Source organism: Phyllostomus hastatus, unplaced genomic scaffold (assembly GCF_019186645.2).
Source record: "Phyllostomus hastatus isolate PE091 unplaced genomic scaffold, TTU_PhHast_1.1 phas_scaffold_1066, whole genome shotgun sequence".
NCBI classification, from domain to species: Eukaryota; Metazoa; Chordata; class Mammalia; order Chiroptera; family Phyllostomidae; genus Phyllostomus; species Phyllostomus hastatus.
In genome coordinates, this window is record NW_025334004.1 from 14,693,558 (window position 1) to 14,708,075 (window position 14,518).

At 48.6% G+C, this 14,518-nt stretch overlaps 1 protein-coding gene across 2 annotated transcripts in view; it reads left to right on the forward strand.

The window, feature by feature from the left end:
• The first annotated feature begins 45 nt into the window (after positions 1-45).
• SUFU (SUFU negative regulator of hedgehog signaling) overlaps positions 46-14,518 on the forward strand; it is a 95,236-nt gene continuing 80,763 nt past the window's right edge. For both annotated transcript variants that reach the window (XM_045854212.1, XM_045854213.1), the window contains exons 1-2: positions 46-429; positions 4,713-4,847. In XM_045854212.1, the coding sequence (XP_045710168.1) occupies positions 248-429; positions 4,713-4,847 (317 nt within the window). In that variant the 5' untranslated portion in view covers positions 46-247. The remainder of the gene's footprint in view (positions 430-4,712; positions 4,848-14,518) is intronic.

A 14,518-nucleotide genomic window follows, 5' to 3' on the forward strand; every position in this document is an offset into this window, starting at 1 on the left:
AATCTGGGATAGGGCGCGCCGGTGCCCCGCCCCCTTCAGCGCCCCGCGGCCCCCAAGGCACCCTCTGGCCTGCTCGGCGTCTGCGAGGGCCTGGGCGGACGGTTTGGTGTGCGCAGGCGCGAAGCCTGGACCTCGCTGCAGCCCCCATCGCTTGGGGTAGTCGCACCTACAGGGTCCGCTTGCTGGCACGGCAGTGCTCTCCCGCTCGTCCGCCCTCCCGAGTCGTCCCAGCGCCCTACACGCCGGGATGGCGGAGCTGCGGCCTAGCGGCGCCCCTGGCCCCACTGCGCCCCCGGCCCCTGGCCCTACTGCCCCGCCGGCCTTCGCCTCGCTCTTTCCCCCGGGGCTGCACGCCATCTACGGAGAGTGCCGCCGCCTTTACCCTGACCAGCCGAATCCACTCCAGGTTACAGCTATCGTCAAATACTGGTATGCCCTGGGCTGGGAGGAGACGGACGCGGCGGGCTGGGAAGAGTTTAAGCACCGAGGGCGAAGTAATTTGCGGGGGAGAATAAGGAGAATGGTTAAAGCACTTGGAAGGAGGGCTTCCTGCTGCGAGGGAAGGAGTTAAGGCTCAAGTTGGGAATGGGGACAAAGGGGTTAACGGAGCCTGTGAGTTGCGAAGGATTAACGAGGGTGGGGAGGTGTTGAAGGGTTAACTGGGATTAGGAGAAGAGAGTGAATTGGGGGTGTGTGTAGGAGCCAAACGGGGATCGATAGGAGAGAGGGAACTGTAAACGTGGTGAAAGGAGGGGGCGCCTGTAGGGGGTCATTACTGGGCGAGGGGAAGCTGGAGGGGGAGACGAGGCGGAGCCTGGGGAGCATTTGAGAGGGCTTTGGAGGAGCGCGGCTGGAGGAGCTCTGAGGGCACAAGACAGCGCTGGGCAGGGGCGGGTCTGGGGACCCAGGCTCCACTGTAGGTTAGGAGGGGAGCAAGTTGTGAGCGTCCTGCTTGTGATGAGGAGGAGGTCGCCTTTTGATGCTTTCCTAATGAGCTCAGACATCATATCAGTGCATTGCTTTTGTGTTCAAGTTTCACGAAACAACTTTCCCTGATAAACTTTCTGCTTACTCGGCACAGTGCTCTTCATGCAGAGCTTCCTCTAGCTCTGCAGCTGCTTTGCTGTAAAACATTGACTAGAACAGAGGCAAGGTCAGGGAGATCCATGGTTTGGCCGAGGATGGAAGGGGACCGCAGTTAATGCTGAAGACCTGGGGACTTGAATAGGGTGGAAAGAAAGCAGTGGGATGTTGAATGAGCTTCGTGGCCACAAGCTTCAGGATTTAGGCAGCAGTTTCTCAGGGAAGCTGAGCATAACCTTTAAGTAGCTCTGAATCCAACCTGTTTACTGATGGGCTGCCCTTGGGGTAGGAATGGTCTTCTCTAGTTTCCCATTCTTGTTTGCAACCTGTTTCTTCTGCAGCTTCTGGGCAAAACGGTGATTATGGCGACTGTGGAAAAGAGCCTATCTTCGTGGTCTTTCTGGACCAAAAGTTGCCTGAGGAATTGGTTGGATCTGTCCAGAACCACATTCTTGCAGGCACTGTGTTAGAGGGCCCCTTCACTGAGTCTGGGAAGACTGTTCAGACAGCTGCTTGGGGTGTGGCGGAAGGGGCAGGTAGGCCTGAAGGGAGAAATGAGTGGATATCTTTGCTGGTTACCTCTCCCTTTAGGACTGAGTGTTTCTACTCCAGAAATGGTAGAAACTAGGCTCTGTAGGACTGAGAACAGCTCCCTGTGTCGATGGGGGCATGCGAAGAGGCTGACAGTGTGAAGGGCCTGGGGACCAGCAACCTGCTCCTTAGGGAGGGCCATGGGGAGCAGCCTGCCTCTGGCTGGTAGCAAGGAGGAAGTGTAGCCAGCGGTACAGTCTGCCCTGGTAAGCAAGCTGTTCTTTGGTTGAAAGGAGTTTTTGAAGAGAGCTTCTGAGTGAAAAGCAGCTCTTGATAACTTAATCCCCATTCTAATTGCGCCTCTATATTTAAATATGTATTGTGATGAACTCTATTGGATTGTGTCATGAGAAAAGTGTGCCTGGCTCTGCCATGCTGTTTATTCAGGTCGCAAATTGAGTGTAAGGAGAAATTTCTATGCAGGCTTGGGCAACTGTTTTTGTCACCAAGTGGCCACGAAGGATGGAGTTGTGCGTGAAAGGTATTGAAGCACATGCAAAGGACTAATTCTGCTTTGGGCAACTCTTTTTTTCCATCCTGCTGCAAGCTTGTTAAGCCAGGCAGGACTTATCTTCAGAGATGGACTAATGTAATGATGAATAAAGACAATGGCACAGAACTCTGTGGAGTTAGAAGTGCTACCTAGATGCAGAAAAATATAAGAGTGAATAGCCCTGCAACGGGTTCTTCCTAAGATTTAAAGGATTTTGCATGAGTAAGATCCTGAAATTAATTCATTCATGTCCCTCACATTTGGGGTTCCACAAGACCTGTTTAGTTCTCGTACCAGGATGACCAAGGCTGCCTAGGCGTAGCTGTGGCACAAAGTACCTTGGGATTCCTTTTCTGGGGACACAGGGCGGCTCTTTGGCTAGTGGACCCTGGTCAACAAGGACATGCCAGCTGAAAGCTGAGACTTAAGTGACCAGGGAGCAGAAGCAGAGAGGCAGAGCCGGTGCTTTGGGTCCACCCCACTCCTGCAGCTGCTGTGGGGAGTGAAGTCCGATGTTCAAGGAATTAAGTTGAGGGACGCTTGGGGTCCTTGGATGATGACATCGTTTTCTAAGTGCAAAATATGAAAATTTTCTACATATTCATTTGCTTTCCGTCAGGTTTCTGAGTAAATAAAGCAGGACTCTCTGTGTTCAAGGGTGAGGCTTGTTCGGTCTGACTCTTGGTTGGCCCCTGCAGTTGGAGTTTTCAGGTAAAGGAGCCTCTCTCCTTGATGCAGTACTTCCTGGGAGACTTGGCCAGGAAGAGGGCTGCAGTGGAGTGGCAGGTGTAACACGGAACAGTGGATGCAGTTTTGCCTCTTGTTGCTGGGTGGACTGAGGCTGAAGGAGGGGACTAGGAGTCTGCAGCGGGACACTGGAGCAGACATGGAGCCTGTACTCACTGCCTTCTGTTCCTGGGCTCTGCAGCTATCATGGGGTCCTTTTCTTTCCTCCCTCCCCTAACAAGCGGTCCTAAATCCAACTGGTTGTAGAACTAGTGAAATGATTCTGCAAAATCTGAGTTAAGGAAAGACATGGAGATTTGTCCTTTTTCCTGATCCACTCAGTTGAGATTCTAAGCTATTTGTAGCAACTTTCTTACAAGTTCTATAAATAACAGCATTTCCTAGCAGAGAATAAGGGTTTTTACAAAAGCAAATAATATCCTGGCAAAGAGGATGAAACCAGACCTACGGGTTTGTTTGTTTGTTTTAATTACTTTAAAGAAAAAGAGGAAGGGAGAGACAGGCAGACAAACATTGATTTGCTGTTCCACTTAGTTATGCATTCATTGGTTGCGCCTTGTATGTGCCCTGACCAGGGTGGGGATCAACATTGGCATAGGGAGATGATGCTCTAACCAACTGAGCTACCTGGCCAGGGCCCTACTGGTTTTAAATAGTGTTTTAATTGCATGGTGCTGCCATGCATGCTGGGATCACACATAATATGCCTTTTACTTGTTGTTAGTGCTCCTTTAGCATATGAACCCAATTGCAGAGTGCACTCCATCAGTGTCCTGGGAGCTGCAAACTTTCCGCAGTCTGCGGGACAGTCAGATGTATGAGGCAGCTCAAATGCAGAGCGTTTGTGGGCTAAACGCAGACTTCCTTCCCCTGATGGTTTCCATTTCATCTGTTTCTCAAGTCTACCAGTTTCCCTAGCCATTCTGAAAAAAGTAGGATTTTTTAAAAGAGAGCATTAATTACTAAAGGGAACCCTTATTGAATTAAATCCTCAGAGTGAGATAATGACTGAGTCTCTTCCCCGACTGCCTCTCTGTTGGAATTGGGGGGGGGGGCAGAGTTAAATGTGATCCTCAGAGGCCCCAAATAATTTAATGTTCCAGCTCTACCTTTGAGACAGCCGTCTCCTGGGGTCAACCTCCAGCTCCAGGCGCTCCCAGGGCTCCGCCTGGCTTCTGCTGCAGTTCTGTATCTTTATCTGTGCAGAGATGAGCTAGCCTAAATTTGGCCTTTGTCACTCGCCTGATGAAAGACCAGCTTTAGTCTGTGGGGTGCTGGCCTGGGTCTGGAAGCTTTGGGTTTGTTTATAACAAACTGGAATTAACATCGGGCACAATATCGTCATTCAGGAATTAGCTATCTAAGAGGCAGGAGTGGAGCTGAGCCTCTGCTTCCATCAATAGTGCCCACTGGGGATGCTCAGGATGTCTTTCAACAGAGGCCAGTTGGACTGACTGATGCATCTCTTGCCTGGAAGCATGAAATGTTTACAGGCACCACGGAAGAGAGGTAGTCCCTGCCAGCCCCACTTGGGATTGGAATTTGAAACAGGAGGAAGTAAAAGGGTCAACCATCAGCCTATTTTATTTCTGAAAGAAGTCCCACCTGTTGGGGATAGGAGAAAGGAGTCTGTCGTGCTTGTGAGACTGGGCAGAGAAGTGTGGCCCCCCCTGTATTTAATCTTTCACCCTAGGTTCCTCCAGTTTGGGGCCCTTTAGGTTTGCAAGCCAGAGCCCTTTAGCTTCGCACTGTCTGCATTCAGGCTCACACTGACACCCCCGCACTTTGTCTTTTGCAGGTTGGGCGGCCCAGACCCCTTGGACTATGTTAGCATGTACAGGAACGTGGGGAGCCCTTCTGCCAGCATCCCTGAGCACTGGCACTACATCAGCTTCGGCCTGAGCGATCTCTATGGTGACAACAGAGTCCATGAGTGAGTGTGTGCCATTTGCCCCCTGCCGGCCCCCTTCACCTGCCTGAGCCTTTTTTTCTGAGGTTTTTCCTGAGCAGAGTGATGTCTTAGTCTTGTAGGGTTGGCACGTCTCAGGTGGAGTGTGCCAGCGTGGTCCAGATCAGCACCTGAGCTCTGCTTCTCTGGTGCAGGAGAGTGTCGACGATGAGCGAGAGTTCTAAAGCTGCCAGACTTTTCCAAGTTTGCTTTGGTGTTTGAGCTCAGAGGATAGGCAGCACAGCTATGGCCCAGAACTTGTGTGGATGCTTTTCTTATTCTTTCTTTTTCTTTCCTTACGAGTTTATTATGAAAAATTGTATACATAAAGCAAAGTTAGAAGAATTTTATAGTGAACAGTCATTTACCCACCACCTAGATTCCACCATTAACATTTCGTTCTACTTGCTTTATCACGAGTATGTCCATCTCTATACCCATCTCGAGCCCTCTGTCCATCTTACCTACTTTCTCATAGCCTGCAGTTATCTGTGCTCAGATTAACCACAGTGCATTTTTTATCCTGGTCTTCCTTCCATTTGCTGCCCTGTATACTGCTAAGTCCTACTTGCCTCCCCTATTTCTCTCTATAATCACCAAATTTGGACACATTTTAAGATTAAGATAAACATAATCAACCTAGGCCCTGGCTGGATAACTCAGTTGGTTAGAGCAGGGGTCCCCAGCCCTGGGTTGGGCCACCGACTGGACAGTAGGAACCAGCTATGAGCTAAGCTCACCTGAGCTCCACCTCCTGTCCACGCCTGCCCCTGTTCTGTGTTCCAGGAAACTGGTCCCTGGTGCCACAAAGGTTGGGGACTGCTGGGTTAAAGCATTATTCCAATACGCCAAGAATGCAGGTTTGATCCCCAGTCAGGGCACATACAAGAAGCAACCAATTAATGCATAAATAAGTGGATCAACAAAATGATCAGCTTGATGTTTCTTTCTCTTTCAAATCAATCAATAAAAAAATAAACATAATTAACTTAGTAGTAAATCAGTTAAAACAATAGCAACAGTAAACATAATAAAAGCTAACATTTATTGAGCATCGATTATGAGCCAGGCATTCTTCTAATCACTTTATATGTGCATCTGTTAACTAATTTTATTTTCACCACAACTGTATAATGCTGTGTAGGTACTAATATTTGCTCCACTTTACAGATGAGGAAACTGAGACACAAAAAGCTTTTATAACTTGCTTAAGGACACGCAGCGAGGAAATGACGGAACCAGGATTCAAACACAGGCAGTCTGGCTTCAGAGTCCATCCCCTTACGATTGTGCTGTGTTGCCGCTTAAGCAATCATACAGTAGTTCTAATAAGCCACTGTCTGTAATTTTAAAAAACAAATTTTATTTCCCTCTGTACTCTTTTGAGGGAGGGGCTCTTTAAATGCTGTCTTTCCTGCTCCTCATTAGTACAATTAATTAAGAGCTGATTGTATTTCTATTATCATATCTTCTGTTTTTGCTTTCTATACTTTTTCTTTTTCTTTTTTTTTACCTCTTATACCATCTATTTAGTATCTCAGTGTTGGCTGCTTAGTGTGTGTAGGTTGAAAAAATAGCAAAGCTCGTACTGCCCTGTCTCAGCATAAGACGCTGATTGTGGAGGTGATGATGATGATGATGATGATGATGAAGAAGAAGATGATAATTGTCTTTTCTTTTTTCTTTTTTGTTTTACTTCTTACTATCTTTCATATCATGTCAAATGCTTTATAGTTTTATCAGGTTCTTTGGTTATCTCCATTTTCTGTATAAACTGAATCCCTTGAGAGATTAAATGAATTGGCTAAAGTCACACATCTAGGCTGTAAAAGTTACGATTGAATTTAGCTTTCTGAGTCCGAAATCCGAGCCATTAACCACTGGGCTATACCACCTCTCTGATCACGTGCCCAACCCAGCTTCCTCTTTCCTCTTGTGAAGCTCAGAGTCCAGGCCTCCTCTCCTCACTGACTAAGAGTCAGGAGCAGTGCCTGGGCCTGCCTGTGCAGCCTTCTAAATGGCTCCATTGCAATGTAAGCAGAAGGCTTTGGGAATAGGGAATTAATCCTGCTGAACAGGGACCCTGCATTACAGTATTAATAATGGAGATGGAATAGCAAACAGATGCAGGGAGTAAAGGGACTGTGCTGGATTTAAATGTATACTCTTAATGAGAACCTGCAGAGGGTATTTAGTGCAGCTAGCCTATACCTTCTTGTTGACAGATTTATAATAGTTAAAAGAATACCATTTCCTATGTGGCTTACATATTCTTATAGTCTCCCTGCTTATCAGGTAGGGATTCAAGGCCCAAAGTGATGGGAAGAACATAACTGAGAAAGCTTCATATTTCCAAAGGGGCAACCTCAATTTGAAAGAGGGTCTTCCTTACTGTTTTTCCTAGCTCAACAGCACCCTTGTACATGGGTGTCATTTCTGTATTTCTAAAGCACTTCGAGACTCATATCGTTTATGACAACAATGAGACCTTCATTGGGCTTTCACCTCACCACTCAAACCTGGTGCTTGCTGGTGTTATATCCTTTCACTGGAAGGACACGGTGGAGTGTTCTTAGAAATTTACCCAGTTTTGGGGTGTCCTGCAGAAGTTACAAGTACCTTCATAATTGGCCTTGTACTAGTGTGACTGGTCTCTTCTCAATCCCTGTAAGTTTCTTGAAAAGTGTGCTTTTCCGAACATTTCATGTGGCAAGGCCTCTTTGATACAGGTGCATGATTCTTATTTAATTTAGTGCTCGAAGCTGAGGTCAGAAAGGTGAGTGTTCTACCTTCCAGCAAAAGTGCTAAGAGGTGTGAACTGGGAATTGTAGCGAGTGAATTTCCGGCAGTGTTCCTCTGCCACCGTCCTTTGTCTTCTCATTCAGTGAGGAAAGGAGAGGAGCGTTGGTTCCTTATGCAGCATGCATTCATCAAGCACCTGTTTTGTACTAGACACAGAACGTCACACTAGGCATGTTGGGAATGAAATGCCAAGGCATCATGTCTGTCTCAAGCTCATGTTCTGGAGGGGAAGTAAACTGAAAAGCTGAGTAATCAGTGCCTCCCTCCATGGGTGTGGAACACACTCTGGGAGCAGAGTGGAGCCAGGGACTGTTGGTGAGGCTGCTGGGTGCGGCTGGGTGCGAAGAAGCTCCCGGGAGGAGGCGAAGTTGGAGCGGGATCTGGTGAGCAGGGGCTGGTCGAGACCCGCGGCCTGACTCCGCCTGACTCCGTGGCCCACTAGCGTTTCACTCTTGGAACCGGGGGAGGCTTCACAGGTCTTCCAGCCCAGGGTTCCGAAAACTTCTAGTGCTGCCCACATACGTGATTTTTGCCACCTGCAGTGTGTTAGCTACTGCATGTTCTCTTTAAATGAACCCTCCTTTTAAAAACTGATATAAGCAATTCTTTTCAAAGTTAAATCACTATTATATGTGGAAACCCGCATCACTTGCTATAGTTTAAAGGTAATTATGGAAATAAACACAGTAATAACAAAGCAGTGGTATTAAATTCTAATTTAGGTAATTATGGAAATAGATACGGTGGTAACAAAGCAATGTCATTAAGTCCTGGTTTAGTTCTGTGGCCTGTCACAGATTCTAAGCCTGAGGCCACCTTTCTCTTTGTTCAAGAGATTAGCAAGAAGTGTGAGAGAGGTGTTAAAAAGATAAGCTAATGCCAGATAGAACCTGACCCCAGACAGGAGAAGAACTGAAAGAGAATTGAAAAAGGAACTTTTTCCGAAAGCATGATTCAGAATTATCTGTTGTCGCAGATAAATAGGAAATGCTGATCTGGCCATCTCCCCTCTCCCGTAATGGAGCAGTTGAGGAAAGCCCAGCAGGCTGCCGAAGGCCCTGGAGCAAGTTCATGCGAGTAGCAGGACCCCCTCACATCCCCACCTTCTGTGCTCTCAGTCATGACCCGGGAGATGGGAGTGTGTGGGGCTCTGCTTGTCTTTAAGATGACAGCATAAGCAGCCTTTTTTTAGTTTTTACTATATTCCATGTTAGTGCTAAGTTCTTAATATAAAACTGTCATTTTACGTTATCCTCACAGTAATTTTATGACCTAAAGAATTCTTATTCCCTCTCGCTATAGACATGGAAATTCAGACTTCCAGAACTTCTGCACAGGCGGTAAATTAGAAGCCAGGTCCGGCGACCCCACAGCCTGCATTCTTAGCCACTGTGCTGTGTCGCCTTTCCATTTTAGTTAGTCAACAGCATTTATTAAATGTCTGCTGGGTAACTCTTCCCATTAAGATCTCCTCACAGCTTCTTGAGGACAGGGACAGCAGAACCCCAAGAGCTTCCTGCATTTTTTCTGGCTCCTGGCAGGCTTGCTTTGGGCGCAGGAGGGGAGCCTCGTCCTGGTAGCCCCAAAAAGAGTGAAGAGTAAGCTGATCCGATGAGCTCTGGGATGGCCAGTCCCATCCATATTTTTTCCCTACTTACATTCACGAAAGGAAACGGGACAAGAAAGCACTTGTTTGGATGTAAAGGTTCTTCAGGAGCCGTTTCTGAAGTCTGAGAGATGGAACAAGTTTCAGCTCGGGAGGCAGCTTGCAGGGGAGAATACAGTGCTTTTCTAGGGACCCTAAGGCTACTCACAACCGACGTCAGCAGCAGAGACTGTCCTGTTGGTCTTGCCTGGACTTGGGAGGCGCGAGGCAGCTGAGCCTCGGCTGCCAAGTGCCTGTCGGAAGCCTGCAGCTCTGGCTCTTTCCTTTGTGGCCAGGCAGCTGTGGGCTGGAATGCAGAGATCTGTGGGGCTGTGCAAGAGGTGGCTCTCTGTGAGGATTTTGGGCTGCCCCTGCTGCTGCCAGCAGCCCTGGCTGGACCCAGGCTACAAGGGGGTTGGGGGAGGATTGCCTAACCATGGCACAAGGGCTGGCTAGGCATAGAGTGTGATCTCAGGCACACTTCCCTGAGGCAGACTCCGCTGGGCAGGTCATCTGCTGTACACCTGGGGCTGGTTCCAAAGACAGCCTCTGTGTGGTGTTGGCCCCAAAGCTGGCAGCTCCGCAGGGTACAGCCCACACACCTCCACTGTCATGGCGATGTGGGCTGTCCCCCACAAATGCTGGCTTTTCGGCAGGTTCATCCATGGAGTTTGGAGTTGTTCTTATTCCCTGTGGGGGCTGGAGCTGCTGGTGACTGGTTTTTAGTGGCTGCCTCTGCTGCACTGGTAGAGCGCCTCCTTTTCCCTTCAGGTCCCTCTCAGCCAGGCTCTGCACTGAATGAGTTATTTATTAAAACACTGGATACAGATTAACTTTTCCACTCGTCGTTTCGTGTGGTCTTGGTCCCCTACAGATGGGAAATGCTAATGTTACCTCTTGAAAGCTTAGTTGGCAGGAACTTTCCGTGCCATTTCAGTCCCTGGGGTTTCCAGTGGAAATCCTTGCCGGGACACCTGCCCTGGGAGCGTGGTTGGGTCTCACTCCGGTTGGGTGGTTTGCTTTCATCCCAAAGCTCTCTCGAGACTAACAACTGGAATGCCTCTGTAAGCCACGCACGCAGATGGCAGGTCCCCACCCCACCCCCGCTGGGCACGCAGGCCGAGGAAGTGCTGTGTGGGCTCACTGGGGGGCAGGTCTCCCTGAAGCGGTGGCCCCACAGCTTTTCATCTCAGAGGTGTTTTTTATCCGGATGCCCGTTGGGGTGACATGGGGCTGCTCTCCGCTGAGGGACTCGGGTTGGGGCTACCTGGAAAGAACGGGGGACCCCTGATTTGGGCCCAGGGTGGGAATAGGGGCCAGCAGTGGGGCTAGAGTTCTTCCTGAAGGTGCAGCCACCACTCTGGGCTGGGTGTCGGGCCCCAGAGCTCTGAGTTTTGAAATGGTGAGCATTCCTTTCCTTTTGTAACCGCCGGAACACCTAAGGCATTGTGGGGCTCCCGGCAGGTCTGTGTGGGCATGTGGTTTCATCCTTTATAAAGCGTTTCGTTGTGGCATGGATTAGCCCTCCTGTCGTGGGGTAGGGATTCCAGATTGTTCAACTGAGAGTCCCTCAGCAGTAAGGGGACAGTTGGGAAGAGGTTCCTTGAGCTGGTCTGGTCACACTCACTTTAAAAAGTCCAAGCGGACATGATTGCTAGACTTAGTTTGGTGACTACTTTGTAAGGTATGTAAGTGTTGAAGGGCCGTGTTGTGCTCCTAAAACGAATGCTATAAGTCAGTTGTCCTCTAGGAGAGGTCCGAGGGGCCTGACTGTTGGGCAGTGACCGTCACGTCAGCTCGGCGCCCTGGGCTGGTCAGCACTGGGAGATTTCCTTTTCCTCCTGCAGAGAGAGGCAGAGACTCGGAACCTGCATGGCTGTGACGTGATCGGCTCTCTCAGTCCTAGGGTTCTCCCCTGTTCAGCCCATCCCTCTAGGCTCCCGTCTTTCACACCGTGGCTTTTTCCACACCGGATGCTGGTCCGCACACCTGCCGTGTTCCAGGTCTGGGTTTGCGGGCAGCTCCTTTGCCTAGCACTCTGACTCAGAGGTCCTGACTCTGGACTTTGGCCTTTGACTCCTGCACTCATTCCTCTGTCCTGCCTCTGCGGTGCCCACTGAGCCATGTGTTTGTTTCAGTACCTCGGCTCTGAGGTCTGGTCTTACGATGTATGTGGAGTGATCTCCTCCTCCAACCCGAGCCGTGTGGGAATGGTCTTTTCGCCTCTGCAGCACATCCCCCTGCCCCGCCCCACTAGGCAAACCGTGTTAAGTCCCCATAAAGGCAGAACATTGGAGAAGATTGGGGTTAGGGGACAATGAGAAGTCATATTTGACTCCTGCCTTTGAAAAACCCAACATCTGCTTGGTAAGAAATGGCAAAGTCCCTGGGAAGGAAGGTAGTGAGGATCGGGGCTGCGAGCAGCTTTTGGCTTTATCTGACTTCTGTGGCTTTGAAGATGTCTCCTCTTACCCTGCGACCCTCAGTGCTGCAAGAGACTTTGAAAAATGTAATAATAATTGCAAACACATAGCTCTTACCGTGTGCAAGCACTACTCTAAGTGCTTCTATATAAACTCATTTAATCCTCACAAGAGCTCTATGGGGTAGGGATCACCAGTCTTATTTTACAAGGGAACTGAGGCACAGAGGTGTTGAGGAACTTACCTGCCTCGTTAGTGCATGCTGGTGCTGGCGCTGGCACTGGGCTGTGTAAGCTCGGGCAGTCCTGCTCCAGCAGTCCTCATCCTTCCCTTCCTCCACCTGTGTGCAGAGTGGGCTGGAGCTGGGGACCCCTGTTACAATCATGCAACTAAGTTCAAAGTTGTCTTGGATTAATGGAGTGTGAATGGTTAAGCAGGAAGTGCTCTGTAGGGGAAGTGTGAGCTGGACACTGAAGCCGCTCTGTAGGGAAGAAAGAGCCCTGCTAGGTAATGGCAGTAGGGTGGAACTGCACAGTAGGGGACAGAATCCTGTGTCATCTCTCAAGTCAAGGCCAGGAAAGTCTGCAGCTCTTAAAGAACAAAGGTGGTGCTTCCTGCTGAGATGTCAAGTTCACGTGGTCATGCTTCTTGCGTGGTCCATGTGCTTCGTGTGAGGCCCCAGGAGCGTGTCTCCACCAGGATGGGTGGAGTATCTGACCACTCCCTCTGGGGAGGGGGCAGAGATGAGGGCTGCCCAGAGCGCGGAGCGCCCGCACCACCTGGCTGAGGAGTCTGCAGTGCCCACCTCTGAAGGACTTTCGTGCTGATAAAAAGTTGTCTCGTCACCCTGCGGAGGATATTTTTTGCTTCTGTGCAGATTTTCATATCATTTTTTTAAAAAGTTTCTGTAATGGTTTTTAAAATTAGTAGACTTTATTTTTTGAGCAGTTTTAGATTTACAGAAAATTGAACAGGTAATATAAAGAGTTCCCATATACCCTTTCTCTTCTCTGCTTATAGTTTCCCTTATTATTAATATCTTGCTTTAGTGTGGCACATTTGTTACAATTGATGCCAGTACTGATGCATTTCTGGTAACTAACGTCCCTACAGTAGGGTTCACTTTCTGTGTTATGCAGTTTTATGGGTTTTGACAATATGTGTTTTGTGTCCACCGTTACAGTGTCACACAGAATAGTTTCATTGCCCTGAAAATGCCCTGTGCTTTGCCCATTCATCCCTCCCTCCCTCCTCCCAAACCCCTGGCAACCACTGATCGTTTTATTGTCTCTTTGGTGTTGCCTTTTCCAAAATATCACATAGTTGGAATCATACAGTAAGTAGCCTTTTCACCCTGACTTCTTTCACTGAGCAATATGCATTAAAGGTTTCTCTGTCTTTGGGGGGCTTGATACCTCATTTCATCAGTGCATAGTATTCCATTGTATTACATACTATAGTTCATCCATTCACTTATTGAAGGATATCTTGGTTGGTTCCAGTTTGGGGCAGTTTTGAATAAAGCTGTTATAAAATACATCCATATTTAGGGTTTTGTGTGGACATAAGTTTTCAACTCATTAGGGCTAAATTGCTGGATCATGTGATAAGGTTTTGTTTCGCTTTGTGAGAAACTGCCCACCTGTCTTCCAGGGTGGCTGTACCTTTTGCATTCCTGCCAGCAGTGAATGAGTTCCTCTCGTTCTGTGTCTTTACCAGCATTGCCAATTTTGGGGATTTTCGCCATTCTGATAGGGGTGGAGTGGTATCTTATTGTTGCATTAGTTTGCAGTTTCCTGGTGACGTGAGATGTTGAACATCTTTTCATATGCTCATCTGCCGTCTGCATCTGTTCTTCGGTGACATGTCTTTGTTTTTGTCTCTCCCCTCCCACACCCACTCCCCCCTGACCACGTATACTTCTTTTTTTCACAGCCTGAGTTTAGACAGTGAAAGTAATTAAGTCTTCTGACATATTTTCCTTTTGGTCACTTTTCAAGCCATGAAGTGAGTTAGTTCCCTGAGTAGGGGCTAGGCCCACATCTGCATCCCCCTCTCTGTTGGCTTTAACTGGGGCTGGCTCATGAGTTCTCTGCTTTCTTTTCCCCCGACAATGGTGTCTTCGATGAAGTCCACAGCTGGTCCTGGTGCCTAGACCTCATCCCCAAGGTTCATGATTGATCACGTCCTCCAGGACAGGCTGTAGGAAGACTGAGTGCAGACTTGCCAACTGCAGGCCCCAGTGAGCCTAACCCTGCCTCAGGTGAGAAGTGCGTGCACCAGACTCCTGGAGTCCCAGCCAGACTTCCAACTCTCTCTCTCCTGGTTGAATGAGATCAAGAGGATTTTCCAAAATCCGAAACTTTAATGACCTCTGCTTTTCCTGTTCTATCCATCATTGTTGTCACTTTTCAGTTATAAGTTTGCTTTTTTCATTTGTAAAGACAGTTGACCCACTGTACCAGACATGTTGGAAATTAGAGAAAGATTAAAAAAAAATATTCCTAACCCTATCACCTGTCCAGTGTAGCTCTACATTGCTCTGGTCACTCAACCACGTGAAGACTGTAGTTGGTGAAAATAGCCAGTACAAAGTCCCTGAGGTAGGAAGGGTCCAAGGAACAGAAAGAAGGCCAGTAAATTGTAAGAGAGGAGAAGAGAGGAGCAAGATGAGGCTGGAGAGCTTGAAGGCGGTGGAAAGGTGACAGACACTTAACACACCATCTGCAGACAAAGGAGGGAGGCGAAGGAGGGAGGGCGCGATGTGGGGCAGGGGCAGAGCTTTA